Source organism: Gordionus sp. m RMFG-2023, chromosome 2, assembly GCF_954871325.1.
Source record: "Gordionus sp. m RMFG-2023 chromosome 2, tfGorSpeb1-WG-v2, whole genome shotgun sequence".
Taxonomy (NCBI): domain Eukaryota; kingdom Metazoa; phylum Nematomorpha; class Gordioida; order Chordodea; family Parachordodidae; genus Gordionus; species Gordionus sp. m RMFG-2023.
The window spans coordinates 49,369,862-49,386,076 of record NC_088776.1 but is presented as its reverse complement, the minus strand read 5'-3'; the positions used below and the strand labels follow the sequence as shown (position 1 = coordinate 49,386,076).

Here is a 16,215-nt window from a genome sequence, read left to right as displayed (position 1 = left end):
TATCTTTTGAAGAATAACTCCAAAATCCAGAGTGATAGTTTTAGGCTAAAACACTTGGCCTAGCCCTTTTTTTGGCTAAAATTATATTTGATTCGAAGTAGTTTAAAATTAAAATAAATTTTGTAAAAAATAATGTTTTTCTCAACATTTTCTTTCAAGTTTTTAAAATTAAATATTTATTTTAATTATTTTTGTCGTTTTATTTTTAATTTAATTGTCAACATGATTTAAATCATCACATTCACAACACTGAAAAATAATAAACTTAACTTCAAAAATATAAAAAAAAATGGAAATTTTATTTTTAATAATATTGTGAAAGTTAAATTTAATGAAAAAATAGTTATTTTAAAAAAAATTTCTATATAAATAACTAAAAAATTAATAATTAATAAACATTAAAAATATAAAAAAACGCATGTTACTTTTTGCCATAATAATCCTCAACAATCAACATGCATTTTTTATTATTTTTTTAGTTATATTTATCAGTAATAATATGATTTGTTGTAATACTTTTTCCCATAATGTGAAAAAAACTTTCTTATATAGTTAAATAACTTTCCATAATTATTGCAAAAAACATTTTGATAAAATTTTTTAAAAAATATTTTTGATATAAATTTTTAAAAAAATATTATTAATATAAATTTTAAAAAATATATTTTTGATATAAATTTTTTAAAAAATATTTTTGATATAAATTTTAAAAAATATTTTTTAATAATAAAATTTTTTAAACTTTAATGAAGGCTAACGTCAAAGTTATGAATCTAATATAGTTTTTTTATGTTTTGGACACAAGTTTAAGTGGGAAAATGAGAATTTTAAAAAAAAATTCTTAGATTTTTACAATAACTTATTTTTAAAAATACATAAATTTTTTAAAATTTAAAATATTATTACAATATATTAATTTTACTTTTATTTAGTTATCTAAAGAATGGAAATCAGGATAAGAAATTTGAATAATTTTTTAATAAACATGAGTGAAAATTGGAATTTAGGGTTTTCAGATAATTCTTATTTGTTTAGATTTTTTTATGATCAATTCGAGACACGAAAATAAAAAAAAACATTATAAAATATTACACATAAATCAATTATAAATTCAATCTTTTATTTGAATGCATCGAATTCCATCTTCATTGAACTTTGTGGTGTGAGAATATAAATTCGAAAAATTGTATGTTAAATAACTGCTTAAAATACTCTTAACAATTGCAATAACTTCTATTCGGTTAATGGGTTTAGGAGAATTTGATATGTATTAATTTTTAATAATTCCGAAAAAATTTTCGATCAAATTTAATTTTGGCGAAATGGGGTGGTAAAAATATGATATTTGGATAATTTTCACTAATTATCCTTGCTCTATTTCAGATAAGGTGTATCTAAAATCATATATATAAAGTTAGTAAATAATCGAATATTATATTAACAAACCTGAAACTGATAGATTCAAAATACTAGCAATAGTAAAATTTGACAATTAAAAAAAATAGAAATATAGTTTTTCGGAAAAAAAATTATAACTTATGAAAATTTATTAGAAGTTTAAAATTAAAATTGTCGCAAAAGTTTTAATTTAAGTTAAATTACCGAAAGTTTTTAAAAATATTAATTTTTTTCTTTAAAAAATCTCAACAAGTTTTTACAATAATTATGGAGTTATTTGACTATTTAAGAATGTTTTTTCACATTATGGAAATGTGTTACAACAAATCATATTTTTGCTGAAAATTTTAAAAAAAAATTTTTTTTATTAAATTTAACTTTCACTATATTATTAAAAATAAAATTTCCGTTTTTTTTATATTTTTGAAGTTAAGTTTATTAATTATATTTTTCTGTGATGATTTAAATCATAATGACGATTAAATTAAAAATAAAACCCCCTCAGATAAAAATATTCTGTTTACAAGAATAATTCAAATAACACTTACTTTACTTTAAAAAAAACTTAAAGAAAATGTTAAGAAAAATAATATTTTTTAAAAAAAATTTTTTAATTTTTAAACTACTTCAAACTAAATATATTTTTAGCCTGCTAAAAAATCAGCTAAACCAAGTGTTTTAGCTGAAAGTATCACTCTGGCTTGTTATCGTCTAAAATACATTTCTAAAATTAGAAAAAAAAATACGTTAAAAAATAGCGATGATTAAACAAATCCGGCCAGAAAGTTCGTATCTAATTCTGAACTAGGATGGTATAGCTGGAAAGCTTCGGCTAACCAACATAATAACTTATTTTAATCCTATTTTTTGGTATTTCTAAGCCCTAGGTGGTCCCGATTAAAAAAATTTTTTAACCCTAAGCTGAGTTGCCTGCAGGGCTTTACTATCTAATCTCAGAAAATGCCATTGCATTTTGCTTTTTATATATTTTTGGTAAATATTATTTATTTGGAATAACATTATTCATATGAACCCCCGGGTCTGGGTTTTACGTAACCAATCAATTAACAACACTAAGTGTAATACAAGGACTAGTGACTAATATTTAGTAGGGCTATGCCAATATTAAAATTATATGGTTACATATAAATGTGCATATCTCTGAATTTCCACAAGAATTTTTAATGCCTAACATCTTGGAGTGTTAAAACTTTATAATAATTTATCAAACAAGGAAAAATCAGCATCGACAAAAATGAGCTTATATTGTGGATCGGTTTTAACAAATTTTTGTCAATCCAATCCAGAATACTTAATTGGACAATTAAATCGCCTCCTTATAAAATGTTTTAATGTTATACCTATATTCCAAGATGTTTATGCATAATAAATTAGCTGCCAATTTAATACCAATTCTAAGATATGCACATTTATAAACTGGTCATTTTAATAACGGCACAACAATATTTTTTAGCGTGCTACTCACAATACCTGTTCATGTTCACATCATAATTAAATTAGTTTTAAAAATTGATTTTAGTAAAATACAATTTAAAGAATGTTATCAAATATTTCCTACCTATTTTGAATAAATTCATTAAATTTATTCATGGAGCTCAAAAAATAAATAGACTCCATATTCCCCCTATAACAATTTGTTTATTTTTATGTTTTATAATTATGAAATTTCATTCAAATTTCTTCCTTACATTTAACTTTATTGCAAGGTGTGATGCACCAGAACTCAAGTTAGATATACCTCTTGCACGTTTGCGAAAGGTGCTTCCCAAACAAAATCACAGCTCCCATATGAATAACTCTCGCGTGGACACTTTCATTGTGTCGGATAGGGAGGATAGCGAAGATGAACAAGAGTACGTTAGGGAGTCGAGAAATCGTATTACGGATAAAGTGAGCATTTGCCTATATAATTACATGATCATTAATGTCAGTATATGGTTTCTCTTTTAACAAAAAAATATGGGACATCATCTTCTCTTTTTTAACCCCCTAATTTGTAAATTCAGGCACAACTTCCTGTTCCTAAAGTCCGATAAAATAGTAAATTTCATAATGCTAAAAGTTTTTAAAAGATTGAAATTAAACACTTCTAATACTTTGATCATTTTTAAATTATTAAAACCACCTTTTGGGAGCAAATCTTATTTGTCATGAAAACTGAACTTGTTTCTGATAGGAAAAACTATTATAGGAATCTTCCTTTTTTGAATGTTATACAATAATAGATTTTATATTCATTTTTTATAAAAATAGTATTTTTTGATTACTGACTCTGTTAGGACCACTGGACTATTTAAATCTCTTATCCAGAAACGAGTAAGTATAAAAGAGCTAAAGATAATAAGCATAATGTGAATAAAAAGGTGAGGGAAATTAAGATCAGAATTCGATTATATTACAAGAATTTTATTTGGTTAAATGATAAGTAAATAGAATGAAAAATAATATGTCTATATAATAATTTACCTTTTGTTTTTATATAACAAGAAAATCAATTATCTATATGTATATAAAGTTTTAAACCATTATTAAATAAATAGATCATATTAATATAAAATTATATATAAAACTCATATTAACTATAAATAAAAGGAATAATATGCTGCATGCATCGGTTAAAAAATTTTAAAAAATGTATGTATGCTACATGGGGAAAATTTGATGGTGAGAAAACAGGGGTGAAATATTAAGATATAAAGATGACATTATGTTATAACAATAATTTATATACTAACAATTCATAAAAAAGGGGCGGGGTAAATATAGCTCTCCATTGTTAAATTATGTAACCTTAAGATTTTTTTTTAAAAATATACAATATAGATTAATAAATATTATGGTATATACGAATGAAAAACTTCTTTTTTTTTAAAGTAAATATATGTGATTTACAAAATAATATCAATATTTAAACAGCTAAAAAAAATATTTTGCAAATTAGTGGTGCTGAACTAGGAGGGAAAAGGGAGTGTTTCGAAGAAACATTTGTAGTTCCCCTTTAGGATTTCGAATTGGATTTTTTGTTTAAGAGATAGGGACTCGTTTTTGACCCCTGTCCTTAATGCAATTCTTCTACCCAATTGATTTAAAAACTTTAGGGATTGGGGACCAGGGTTTCCCAGAACGCTAAAAATTAGGGGAATATATATAAAAGAATTAGGGAGGAATCTATATTTATTAAGCTTATTGACTTCTTGAAGTTCCAAGGGGTCGGTATTTCCGTTAGCCGGAAAGGAGGTAACACACGAGACATTCCAGACAAGTCTTTTGCCGCCGTGCCAAGACGTCAAAGACATGCCGTCGGGACACTTACCATCCGCATTTAGGAGACCTAATGGCTCCAAACTATTGGGGAATCCGGCCGAAATCAAAGCCGATTAACCTATTTAGGTTGTCGTGCCTCAGAAAACGGCCACTGACTTTGAGACAAAAAAAACAATGTCTCGAGAAAAAATCAACCTGTTTGCGACAGGCAGCACAGGTGTCCACAGAAGGGATAAGGCAACCAAGCCCATGACCAATGGCAGTTTGAAACTCATCGTCTGTGAGTAACTTTTTCTAATCGCGGAAACTGGCTGCTTGGATCATTGGATAGCTAGGGTAAGCCACTCTTGTTTAGCTGAAGATAAGAGAGGATCGTCTAACTCGGTAAACGAGGAAATAGAATCGTTAAAGGATATTCGAGATGAAAGAAAGCACGCAATTGCCATTAGGAAGGGGGGGGTGAAAATCCAAGACCATCCCGGTAAGTGGGCATAGAGGCGAAAGACCAATTAAAATCAGAAAAATTCAAGACTAAAAGGGATTCGATAAAATGTATAAATTTTAATTCGAAGGCCTTAAGGAAGGTGTTATACTGGAAAACCGGGGAAGATTTAAAAATGTGTAAGAATTTAGGTAGGAAAAGACATTTTTTAGTGAGGAAAAAGAACTGATGCTTGGGAAGTTGAGGAAGATTCTTGAGTGAATTGAAGAGGGACTGAATCAAATCGTCAAAAAAATTTTAACAAAAAGAAGTTGAAAAGTCTATAGGGGAACCTAAAAGACAATGTTCCTCGTGTGGAACAATTATAAAATCTGGGGGAGGGATGAAATCCTTGTTGTTAAGGGCGGATATTTCGCACTTCTTTCTATTTAGGGAAAGACCAATCTTGGAAGCTTCCATCACAACGTACTCTATGGCCGACAAAACATTAGATAAAGAGCCGCCAAAAGAGCCATCGTCGAGATACCATAAATTTAGATCTAATTTGAAATCAGACTTTAAATTTTTAATCACATCCTGAATTTCTATGGTAAAGAGCAAAGGACCTAGTGGATCACCTCGCTGAATCCCCTCTTCAGAGGATATGGCAAATTCCCCGAATTTGAGTAATGAAGGGAATCCATAACAGGAATTAAGGAAATTCTAGTATTTTAGGAAATGATGAAGAAATGAGGGTAAGAACGCTCTCCTATGGATGCTATTGAAGGCATTTCTGAAGTCTAGCTTGCAGAAAACCTGATCCGCCTAAAAATACGTGCAACATGTGAGGCCACTTCACACCCATCCCTCACTCCAAATCCTAACTGTGAGGGAAATAGGAGGGAACTTGCCTTAGGCCGGATCCTATTTACAATAGCCTTGGCGACTAATCGACGAAAAAATGACCCTATTGCTATAGGTCTAATGCCACCATCCGGCTTGGTTAAAGAAACGTGCGCCAAAAAGGATAGGACGAATACAAAGAGGAACTTAGCATAAGAGGATATTTTTGCAAAGTTCAGTTAATGATTTCAGCAAAGGGTCAATAAAACCATTATCAGGGCACTGAATTAAATCAACAAAAAAACCGGGTCTGAAACCGTCCAACCCACCTGTCGTCCCTTTTTGAAGGACTTCAAGCACTTAAGTGAATAGGGTAAGAGGCATGCGGGTGAATGTTAAAAGGGGTGGCCAATGGATGTTTCTCGAAAAGTTGTTGAAAGATAGTAACGTTGATAGGAGAAATCGTATCATCAGAAGTCAATATCGGGCAGCTCCGTTTATATCTCCAAGATCTAATTTTTCAGATATCAATTTACAGCGGAAAGAGTTAGGATTTAAAGAGTTAGATGGGATAAATTCATCAATAAAAGTACTACCAAAATTGGACACCTTTTCCTTAATTGAGACAGATAAGTTATTTATTTTATTTTTGGGTTTAACTAGGACTCGAAAACAAAAACTGATTAGGTCAAACCATAAGGGTATTGAAGAGAAATCTGAATTCAAATTATTTATAAGGGACGTGAGGAACCTTGAGATCGACTCTCGGGCAGCTATGGGGATCCTAGAAAGAACTGGGGGCTTATGCGAATTAAGAAATAAATCAACAGAGCTTGAGAAACAACAAACCGGAATGGGGTCATACGAGTGAGGAGCTCTAATAAAAAGATCTGGGCGGGAGAGGGGGAATTTTCCAGAATTGGGGCAAGCGGGCGAACCATGTTTCCTAAATACACCATTTAAATTCAGCGAAATTATTTTTAAGCATACTTGGCAACAAGAGTTTATTATGGGATGGCTTTGAAAGGGAGAACACAAAAAAAAATATTAACAGATATAAATTTAAACAGGAGAAAGAAAAAACCAAAAGATATTAACAAGGGAAATGGGGAAAAAATCAAAATTAAAAAAAAAAGAGAAGAAATATATTTGAGCTATCAGACATATTATTATAAACAATCGAAATTGGGGGGGGGGGGGGGGTTGGTAAATTTAAAGAAAAATAAAATAGAATTAGATACATAAAGGATAAGAAGTATTATATTAAGAAGAAAAAAGGGTATTGACAAGAGAAATGAGGGAAGAAAGAAAAAAAAAGAACAATCGAAATTTAAGGGGTTGGAAAATTAAAAAAAACAATAAAATAAAATTAGATACATAAAGTATAAGGAGTATTATTAAGAACAAGCAGACAAGAGAAATAATCAATGGACTTAAACAAAAAAAAATTCTTCGGGAAATATTAAGATGTAGTTGGGAGATTTGGCAAATAAAATGAGGCATTCAAAAATGATCGTAGAAAAGTTTTTCATCGGGAAAATTTTCAGGGTGTGGTGTTATAGGAGGGGAGTTTGGAATATAAGGAATAATCGTAATGAAGAATTAACATCGCCGGGAGAATTTTTAGGGTGTGGAGTGAGAAGGTTTAGTCAATAAAATGGATCATTAGATCATCAATAGAATTTAACTTCGTCTGGAAAATTAATTTTTTTTAGGTGTGGAGTGAGTAGCCAATAAAATGGATTATTAGATTATAAATAGAATTTAAATTCGTCGGGAAAATTTTTAAGTTGTGGAGTGATAGGGTTTAGCCAAATGGATTATTAGATCATAAATAGAATTTAAATTCGTCAGGAAAATTTTTAGGGTGTGGAGTGAGAAGGTTTAGCCAATAAAATGGATCATTAGAACATCAATATAATTTAACTTCGCCAGGAAATTTTTTTTTAGGGTGTAGGGATAAGAGGAGGTTTGGTAAATAAAATGAAAAATTAATTAATAATCGGATTGAACTTCGTCGGGAAAATTATAAGGGTGTGGAGACGTGTGGAGGTTTGGCGAATAAAAGAATAATAGAAAAAAAAGGGGGAACAAAAAAAAAATTTCGTCGGGATCTTTAGGGTGTGGTGATATAAAAAGAATTCAAACTTCCTGAAATTTTTCTACGGCTGCCAAATAGGGAAATCTTAAGGTTATCTTAGCACTATTAGTGGCACGAATGATGGTCAGCGCTTCTTCGATTTGATAATGAAAGTTTTGATACGACGAGTCTCCCTCTAAAGGAGGAGAATTTACAAATTGACTTTATTGGCGTAAAAATGGTAGGGATATTTGATTTGATGGATTATACACAAATAATTCTTTAAAAAAAATAATAAATATATTTTAAATCATAATATGATTATATACTAAAAATTATTATATTTAATGTAGGAATTAATAAAAGAAAAGATAATCTTTTTCTGAATAAATCATAACTATAATACAGTGTTGTGCAGATTTTATTTAAAACATTTTCATATTTTTTAATTCCTTTGTAAATAGAATTATTTAATTTGTAAAAATTGATAAGAATATATAAATATGTTATTTTAACAATTTTTTACAAGTCAAATAATTATATTTTCAGATAAATTAACAAATATAGAAATACTTTCCATCAAATCTGGTCATCACTGTATTTTATTAATTTTACTGTTTGACAAAAAAACAAAGCACGAATTTTTGAATGTAAAATAATGTGTAATACAAATGTTTACAATCAATAGATCATCGTTTTTAGTAGCACACTATGCAAATGCAGGAATATGCAGGGCAGGCTCCTTTCACACCAGCTTGCACTAAACTGGTGCTCCTTTCCTCTACCATGAAGGGATTTAAGATCAGAATTCGATTAGACCACGATTTTTATTTGGGTATTCGATAAATGGAATGAAAATAATATATTTCATATAATAATTTATTGTTTGTTTTATATAACAAGAAAATCAATTATCTATATATAAAAAGCTGTAAACCATTTTAAATAATATATAAAAACTCATATTAACAATTTAAACATTTAAACTTAATATACTATTATAAATAAAAGTAATTTAAATAAAAAATTTTAGAAAACAACTATGCTACATGCATCGTTTAAAATATATAAAAAACGCAAAAAAATGTATGTTACATGGGGGAAATTGAAGTGATTTCGAGATTCATAATTGTAATTATCAATGTTGATTCATTATTTGGAATAAAATAAAATTATTTATCATCTACGTGTTTATATTTAGATTACTTTTATTTATTATAGTATATTATCTTTAATTTGTTAATATGTGTTTTATTATATTATTTTATATAATATGATGATTTAATGATGGCTTGCGGTTTTATATACATATAGATAATATTTTCTTGTTATATAAAAAATAGTAAATTATTATAAAGACATTTATTTTCTTTCAACCTATTTATCGTTTAGCCAAATAAATTTCTTATGATATAATCGAATTCTGATCCGTAATCCCTACAAAGTGGATATCAAAGTCTACTTAAGAAATATATATTCATTAAGCATATTAATGATTTATATAGATAAATATATATTTTCTTTATCTCTTAAAACAAAATATCACCAAGATTTCCAACTCCTACTCCACATCTACTTCCCAAACCATCAGCACAAGATCTCATCAGAATAGTAGCACTAAAACTGGTTTCGAATCGAGCACTAAAACTCCCTTAGAATCGGGATTCAATGACTCCAACTCGACCCTGGCTCACGCGTTAAATCAATCTATAGCCTCACTCAGGAGGCCTCCCGATTTATCACCCAGCGTTCATTCCGTCAAAGTTTTTACTATTTTATTACTTTTCAAAGTCACAACGACACGCGATTAAAATATATTATATATCGCAGGTCGAATATGGTCCCCAAGTCATTAACAATAACGCTAGCCACCACTCACCATCTTCCATCTTAAATAATGGCGATGTTGGCATTCAAAGTCAGAATAATAATCTCAAAAAATCTTCTAAACCACCCTCATATAATGTAAAACACAAATACATTTACTTTTATATATATACATGCTAATTAAATCAATGAATTGTGTAGCGGTAGGTATTTTTTATAACGTTATAATAAATATAACAGAGTAAAGGTTTTTTGAAGAGCCACAACATATCAAATTAAACAAACTTTATAAGAAAATAACCAAATATTTCTTATAAATACGTTATCAAATATAACGAATTTTTATATGCATATTAAAATTGAAGTCATCGAAACCAAAACGCAAACGCGATGATGACCCAGCCTTTACGGCTTCCAAATCGGTCATATCTGCACCCTCGACCAAACGAATGGAAGACAAAGTTGACAAATTAGCTGAACAGCTTAGGTTTGTAATCTATGTTTTATATATACACATCTGGTTTAGCCTTGTTTAACTTGAAAAAAATTTACTAAATGTCCATAAAAATATTTTGCTCAAGTTGTCCAGCAAGCTTGAAAATCTTTTTGCCATTGAGCAGGGTTTCGCTGATATCTAATCTCTGGGGTTTCTTTTTCAATTGAAAGGTTTTTAAGATCATAATTCTTTTTAAATGTCATTATCAATAAATACATGGCTTGTGTTTTTTTTAATCAAGCAGAAGGTAGCTATATAATTTGATGACAATATAAATCTCAGATTCTCTGAAATTTTATCATGTTATATTCATATTGTTTATATTATAAAATTGATTTAACATCCTTATTAATTATCTTTTAATTAACAAAATTAAAGGGTGCAGAAGATGTTTGCCCCAAGAGAAGTCAGGAACTTTATTATTTTTTTACTGGTCTTATATCTTAGAAATCTACAAAGCCCGACCCGTTCATGCACAAAAGTTTCCGGCCTGAGCTGGGCATTTAAACATAAAACATTAGGCAGGGTCTCGCCAATCTGATTTTTCTTAAAATTTTAATAGGTCAGCCCGGCATTAAAATTGTAATATATTTTTTAAATTTCAAGCTAATATTTTGGTATATAAAAATTATAACAAATTTGCTTATTTATTTTATAAGAGCTCTCTATAAATAATATAGTAAATCTACAAAATTAAACAAATTTACGATATGGCGTAAAATAGAGATACAAACACGATTGATTGAGTTATAAATCGGTTGATGTAGAAATAGACAGCTATAGAGGAAATATATAAAAGCCTAAATTAACATTGGGAAAAATTAGATATAGATAATAAAAATGCGATGGCGGTAAAATTCGTACAAAAAATCTAATGGATTGGAGTGGACCTTTCATAGAACTTTAACCAGCCAGGCTTGAATTTTCATAATTCTTAACGGGCCAAAGCAACCCGGTGCAGACTTCTAATCCCTATGCACAATTTGACAATAAATCATTTTATTAATCACTTTTTTGCTATATTTTATAGTCATATTTTCTGAAAATAATTAGTTAGATTTTTATTTTTTTAAGATATAATTTATTTTGTTAATAATGATTTTACGATAAACTCCTAGTGAAGTTGACCGAACGATTGATATTAATTTAATAATAATAAAATTAAATATTTATCAACCCAGCGATTAGCTAAAGGACATAAGCAAATATATAATATCAGGGTTGACAAGCTGGTAAAATAAGGCAATTGACTGAAAGAATATTTTTTGACTAGTCAAATACTCCAAAATGTTAATTAGTGCTGTAAACATCTAAATTCTGGGCGAAGTTCTGCATCCTACTGGGAAAAATAGCCATTACAAAAATTCTTTTATGTCACAATTAATTGTACCGATTTATTTTATTCGGGACTCTTTCAATATTATCTAGCAAATATTTTGTCGGGTCCAGAAACTTACTTTTATGTATATATCAGTTATACTTATATCAAGGTACCCTGGCATATTTTTAATATATTGTAAATATTTTAAAAATTAAGGCACAGCACAACTATAGAACTTATAAAGCTCATCTCCCTCAAAGCCATTATATAGCCATGCTCATCTCCACATCTTTTTTTATTGGTTTTGTAAAGGAGGGCATTATGTGATAATATGTTTCCATTACCTAATGCCTGGATGCGGGAAGAGAACCTAAAAAGAACAATCCTCAAAAGATTTAGCGAACCCCACCAAGGGGAGATGATATCTCTTGAATAATAACTATCATTTTAATATGTCATAATGCCCCCTTTTCCAAAACCAACACAAACACTGTGAAGATCTTTACCTTTTTTAGGTAAGCTTACAATAGATTTAGAGGAAAAAATTTTAATTATTTTGTTCAAACTCCTAACAGCATTTTAAAGGAATGAATATAAAAATTTAATATGGTTTAATTTGAAATATTTAATTATGATTTTCAATGGCCTTTAACTCCTGAATGGTATACTAGAGCAAAGCTGCGCCCCCAGTAATCTTTCAACGTTACACACAAACTGATTTTAAGTTATCGTACTATGTTACTATATTTCTGCAAAGTATTATGCATTTTTATTTAAAAATTTTAAGATATAAATATTTTTTGAGGAAAATACGTGCATATTAACTTTTTAAGCAAAAATATATTGCAATTTGAAAACAAGTTTATACTAATATTTTAATTAGAAGTTGGCGCAGTCCAATCCGCTGGTGTCTGGTAAAACAATTACGGACCGAGCTTAAAAATCCGCTAAAAATTTAATGATTGCATTTTATAAATAGATTTTTGTAGTGTAAATATGAAATATAATATTTAAGGCAATTTTGCTATATTTTTCGATGCTTTACAAAATTCTCCTGATATTTTTATTTATTATTAAATCTTCAAAATTTTTATATTTTAATTTATTTAAGGTTAACTAATATCTAAAAATATCAACGCTTAGAAATTTGAGTGAGATGTAACCGTTTTAATGGGGGTGAGCTATACCTCACTCAATAATTCGCGTTATTTTTTTCCCACTTTATTACTTAAAGGTATAATCGTAATATAAAAAATTTCCACCTAACATGAGATATTTCAAGACTGGTTAGTAATACTTTTTTATATGAATCTATAAAAAAAGTTTAGTGATGAAAGATCTTAGAATTAAATTAAAATTTTTTTTTAAATATTATGCTATATCAATGCTTTATTAGACACTGAGTTTTAAATGTAAAAACCCAAAATTATGTAATTTATAAAAAAATATATATGTATAATTCACTCATTTTGCAAATTAATTAAGTGGAAATATTTTTTGTGCTCCAGAAAATGGTTAATTTACAAATATATTTATTATAAATTTAATCATCATAAATGACTTCTAACAAAATTCGAATTCGTGTTTTTCCTTATTCACACATTTCCCATTAGAGGTCTGGGCAGGCCTGGGTGGGTTTTCGTAAAATATTTTGAACATTGTGCGGGTGTTGGGTGGGTTAAAAAATATTTTTAAAACATGGGCGGGGTAATTTGAAATATTTTGTTAGGTGAAATGACCAGAACAAGACTATTATAAAAAATCATTTTTATTTCATAATATTGCATATTTTATAAGTTTAATTAAAATAAATAAAGTTAAACCAACCATTAAAACAATTTTTAAACACCAGGCGGAATAGCACACAAATTTTTTTTAGGTAAATGGGTGGGAGAGGGAATTTCTAATAGATCATGGGTGGGCAGGCGGGCGAATTGAAAATTTAAGACAACTAGGGGGCAGGTTGACTACCCATCCATTGCACACTATTTCCAATGATTTAAAGTCGCTCAAACTCCCATAAATTAAGGCAATAACCTCGATTACAAAATTTTTTATGTAAAATATAGGACAGTTTTAAAGTTTTTTGTTCCGCCGAACTACACATTCAATGCCCAAGATGTGGCCCAATTCGACTGTGATAAACTGCTATCGCTCGATATACCCAAATTAAAAGCTCATTACGAGGACGAATTAAAAAAAGTTAATTTATAAATAATATTACACGACATAAAATTTATGGATCTGTTGTAATTTCTTTTTTTATGTATATGAGATTGTAGCTTATTAATATAACTAAGTGTAAAAACCGGGGCTTAATAAATTTTTATATGATTGTATTAACAATAAACTATTTCAAGGTTGATGTCTAAAAGTTTTGCTAGTTTTTCTCTCCATAAATTAGTTTCTTTAGACTAAACAAAGTTTCTACCGAGCGCTTGGTATATTTTAAATTTGCGAATTGTTCATTTATGGTTATTGAACATATTTTAAAAGTAACTAAATACTTTTATATTTACATTCAAAAAAATCTAACTAGTTACTCTAAATTATTAAGGATGATATACTTTGATTTTAAAAATTGTCAAAAATTACCAATGTGAACCAATAATTTTTTTTTGATGTCATATTTTATAGGGATTATATGTATTTTTCTATTAATCTTTTTAGTTAATATCAAAAGAATCCAAAAAGGTCTCCGATAATTTTAACCCCTTAGAAAACGATAATAAGGAATTGGAGCATACCAAAGCAACCCTTATTCAATTGAGAAGGAATGTTTCTACATTACTACGGCTTACTAGTCCGGTAATACTTAAAAAAAATATATATATATAATAATGACAGTAATCCATGTTTGTCCGGAATTGCTATTTGCCCCACCCAAATACCCATTCTCCACTTATATCAAAACTTATCTTTTAAAGATTTATATTATTTTATTTATTTAAGGGAATCAATCTGGAAGCCAATTGTCAAAGCGAAGATGTTGACTCTTTCGTTATTTATTGTTTATCGATGATGGAACAAAAATAATTATACATTACTCAAAAAATTGTAAAAACCACAACGCTAAATATAAAACGCCGATATAATATTATTGTACATATTAACACATACTCTTACAACTTTATAAATATATTATTTATATGATGTCGAACTTGTCAAATTCTTGTATAAAGAACATTTTTTTATAAATTATTTTATAAAACAATATTGTATCATATAAATGAAAGATATAGAGCTTTTATCATTAAATATTTTACAGACATTTAAAGAATTTATATAATTATTCTTAGCATAATTTTGTTTTACCATCTTAAACTTTCCTCTCATATGTTTAAATAACGTATTATTGCTTTGAGTCACAATGACTCAAAGCTAATTTTATATCATTTCTTAAAAAATATAATTGCGCATCAGATATTTATCTATCACAATTTTTTTTATACAGCTCAATTAAATTGAGTGTTGTATTTAAAAAAAAATTTGTTTTTACTTTTTTGAAGAGTATTTCAAAGATTCACCTATTGAAGTTGCCTTTTTTTAAAAACAAAAATAATAAGTTAATATTTTCTGCATTTTAATTTAAATGCTTATTGTAAGAGTGAGCTATTAGGCAGAATCATATATAATTTATTATAAGTAACGATTCCGATCTAATCCAATTGTATATTTGTTCGTGTATTTTTATATATTACTTTTGGCATCTTTTGCCTTTTTTAGATTGAAAGTACAAATATATTGGCGCGTTTAATGTATATTAATTCTAAATGGTTTTAAATAAATTTTTTTGATTATATCATACCGTCTCCTTAATATACACTAAAAATAATTTTTCTATCTTATGAAAATGTCTATCATATTTTGTAATCATATTATGTTGATAGTTTATACTATATATTTGTATAAATAAATTTAACCCCTATCAATATAATATCAGTTTATTTTTCGATATTTAAACCCCATTAAATTCTTATTTATTCATTGAATATATTAAAACTATATATGTCTAGTATACTTAGTCTACATTTATACTTTACCTTTACTTATTTTTTTTAAATAACGAATATGAATTTATAAAAAAAAGAATTTAGATTATATACTACTTTATATGCAGTAAAACTTCTCTAGGGGACGATTTTTTTTCATTAATTATAACAAGAGTAGTTAACGTTCTTTGTTAAAAGGAGCTAGTTTCTCTCCTATAATTTCAAAAAAAGCTAGTTTTGCTATAAGTTTACTCCTTTAATTTTTATAATATTGCATAAAATAATCAGCTTTTAAATGTAGCAAATATGTATCTGGCAAGCACCATGTCTCTCGCCTGAACCCTGTTTAGCAATTTTAAACTAGCACAATTTTGGTGTGAGGGCTGATGTAATACCTTTTCCTTAATTTGTCTCATACATACTAAATTAAATAAGATTATGATCACATCTATCTCTTCCATGATTGCTTTTTTAATTTAATTAAAAGATGAATGCTATTTAAATTAAATTATCTTAAGAAAAATTATTTTAAGCCTCAAATCTAGAACATAT

At 28.0% G+C, this 16,215-nt stretch overlaps 1 protein-coding gene across 1 annotated transcript in view; it reads left to right on the top strand.

The window, feature by feature from the left end:
• The window catches only part of LOC135925474 (ATPase MORC2-like), a 40,341-nt gene extending 25,184 nt beyond the window's left edge, over window positions 1-15,157 (top strand). Inside the window, exons 17-23 of the mRNA XM_065460807.1 lie at window positions 3,126-3,309; window positions 9,578-9,790; window positions 9,858-9,992; window positions 10,220-10,341; window positions 13,741-13,873; window positions 14,342-14,479; window positions 14,624-15,157. Of these exons, the coding sequence (XP_065316879.1) occupies window positions 3,126-3,309; window positions 9,578-9,790; window positions 9,858-9,992; window positions 10,220-10,341; window positions 13,741-13,873; window positions 14,342-14,479; window positions 14,624-14,707 (1,009 nt within the window). The 3' untranslated portion in view covers window positions 14,708-15,157. The remainder of the gene's footprint in view (window positions 1-3,125; window positions 3,310-9,577; window positions 9,791-9,857; window positions 9,993-10,219; window positions 10,342-13,740; window positions 13,874-14,341; window positions 14,480-14,623) is intronic.
• The last annotated feature ends 1,058 nt before the right edge of the window (window positions 15,158-16,215 follow it).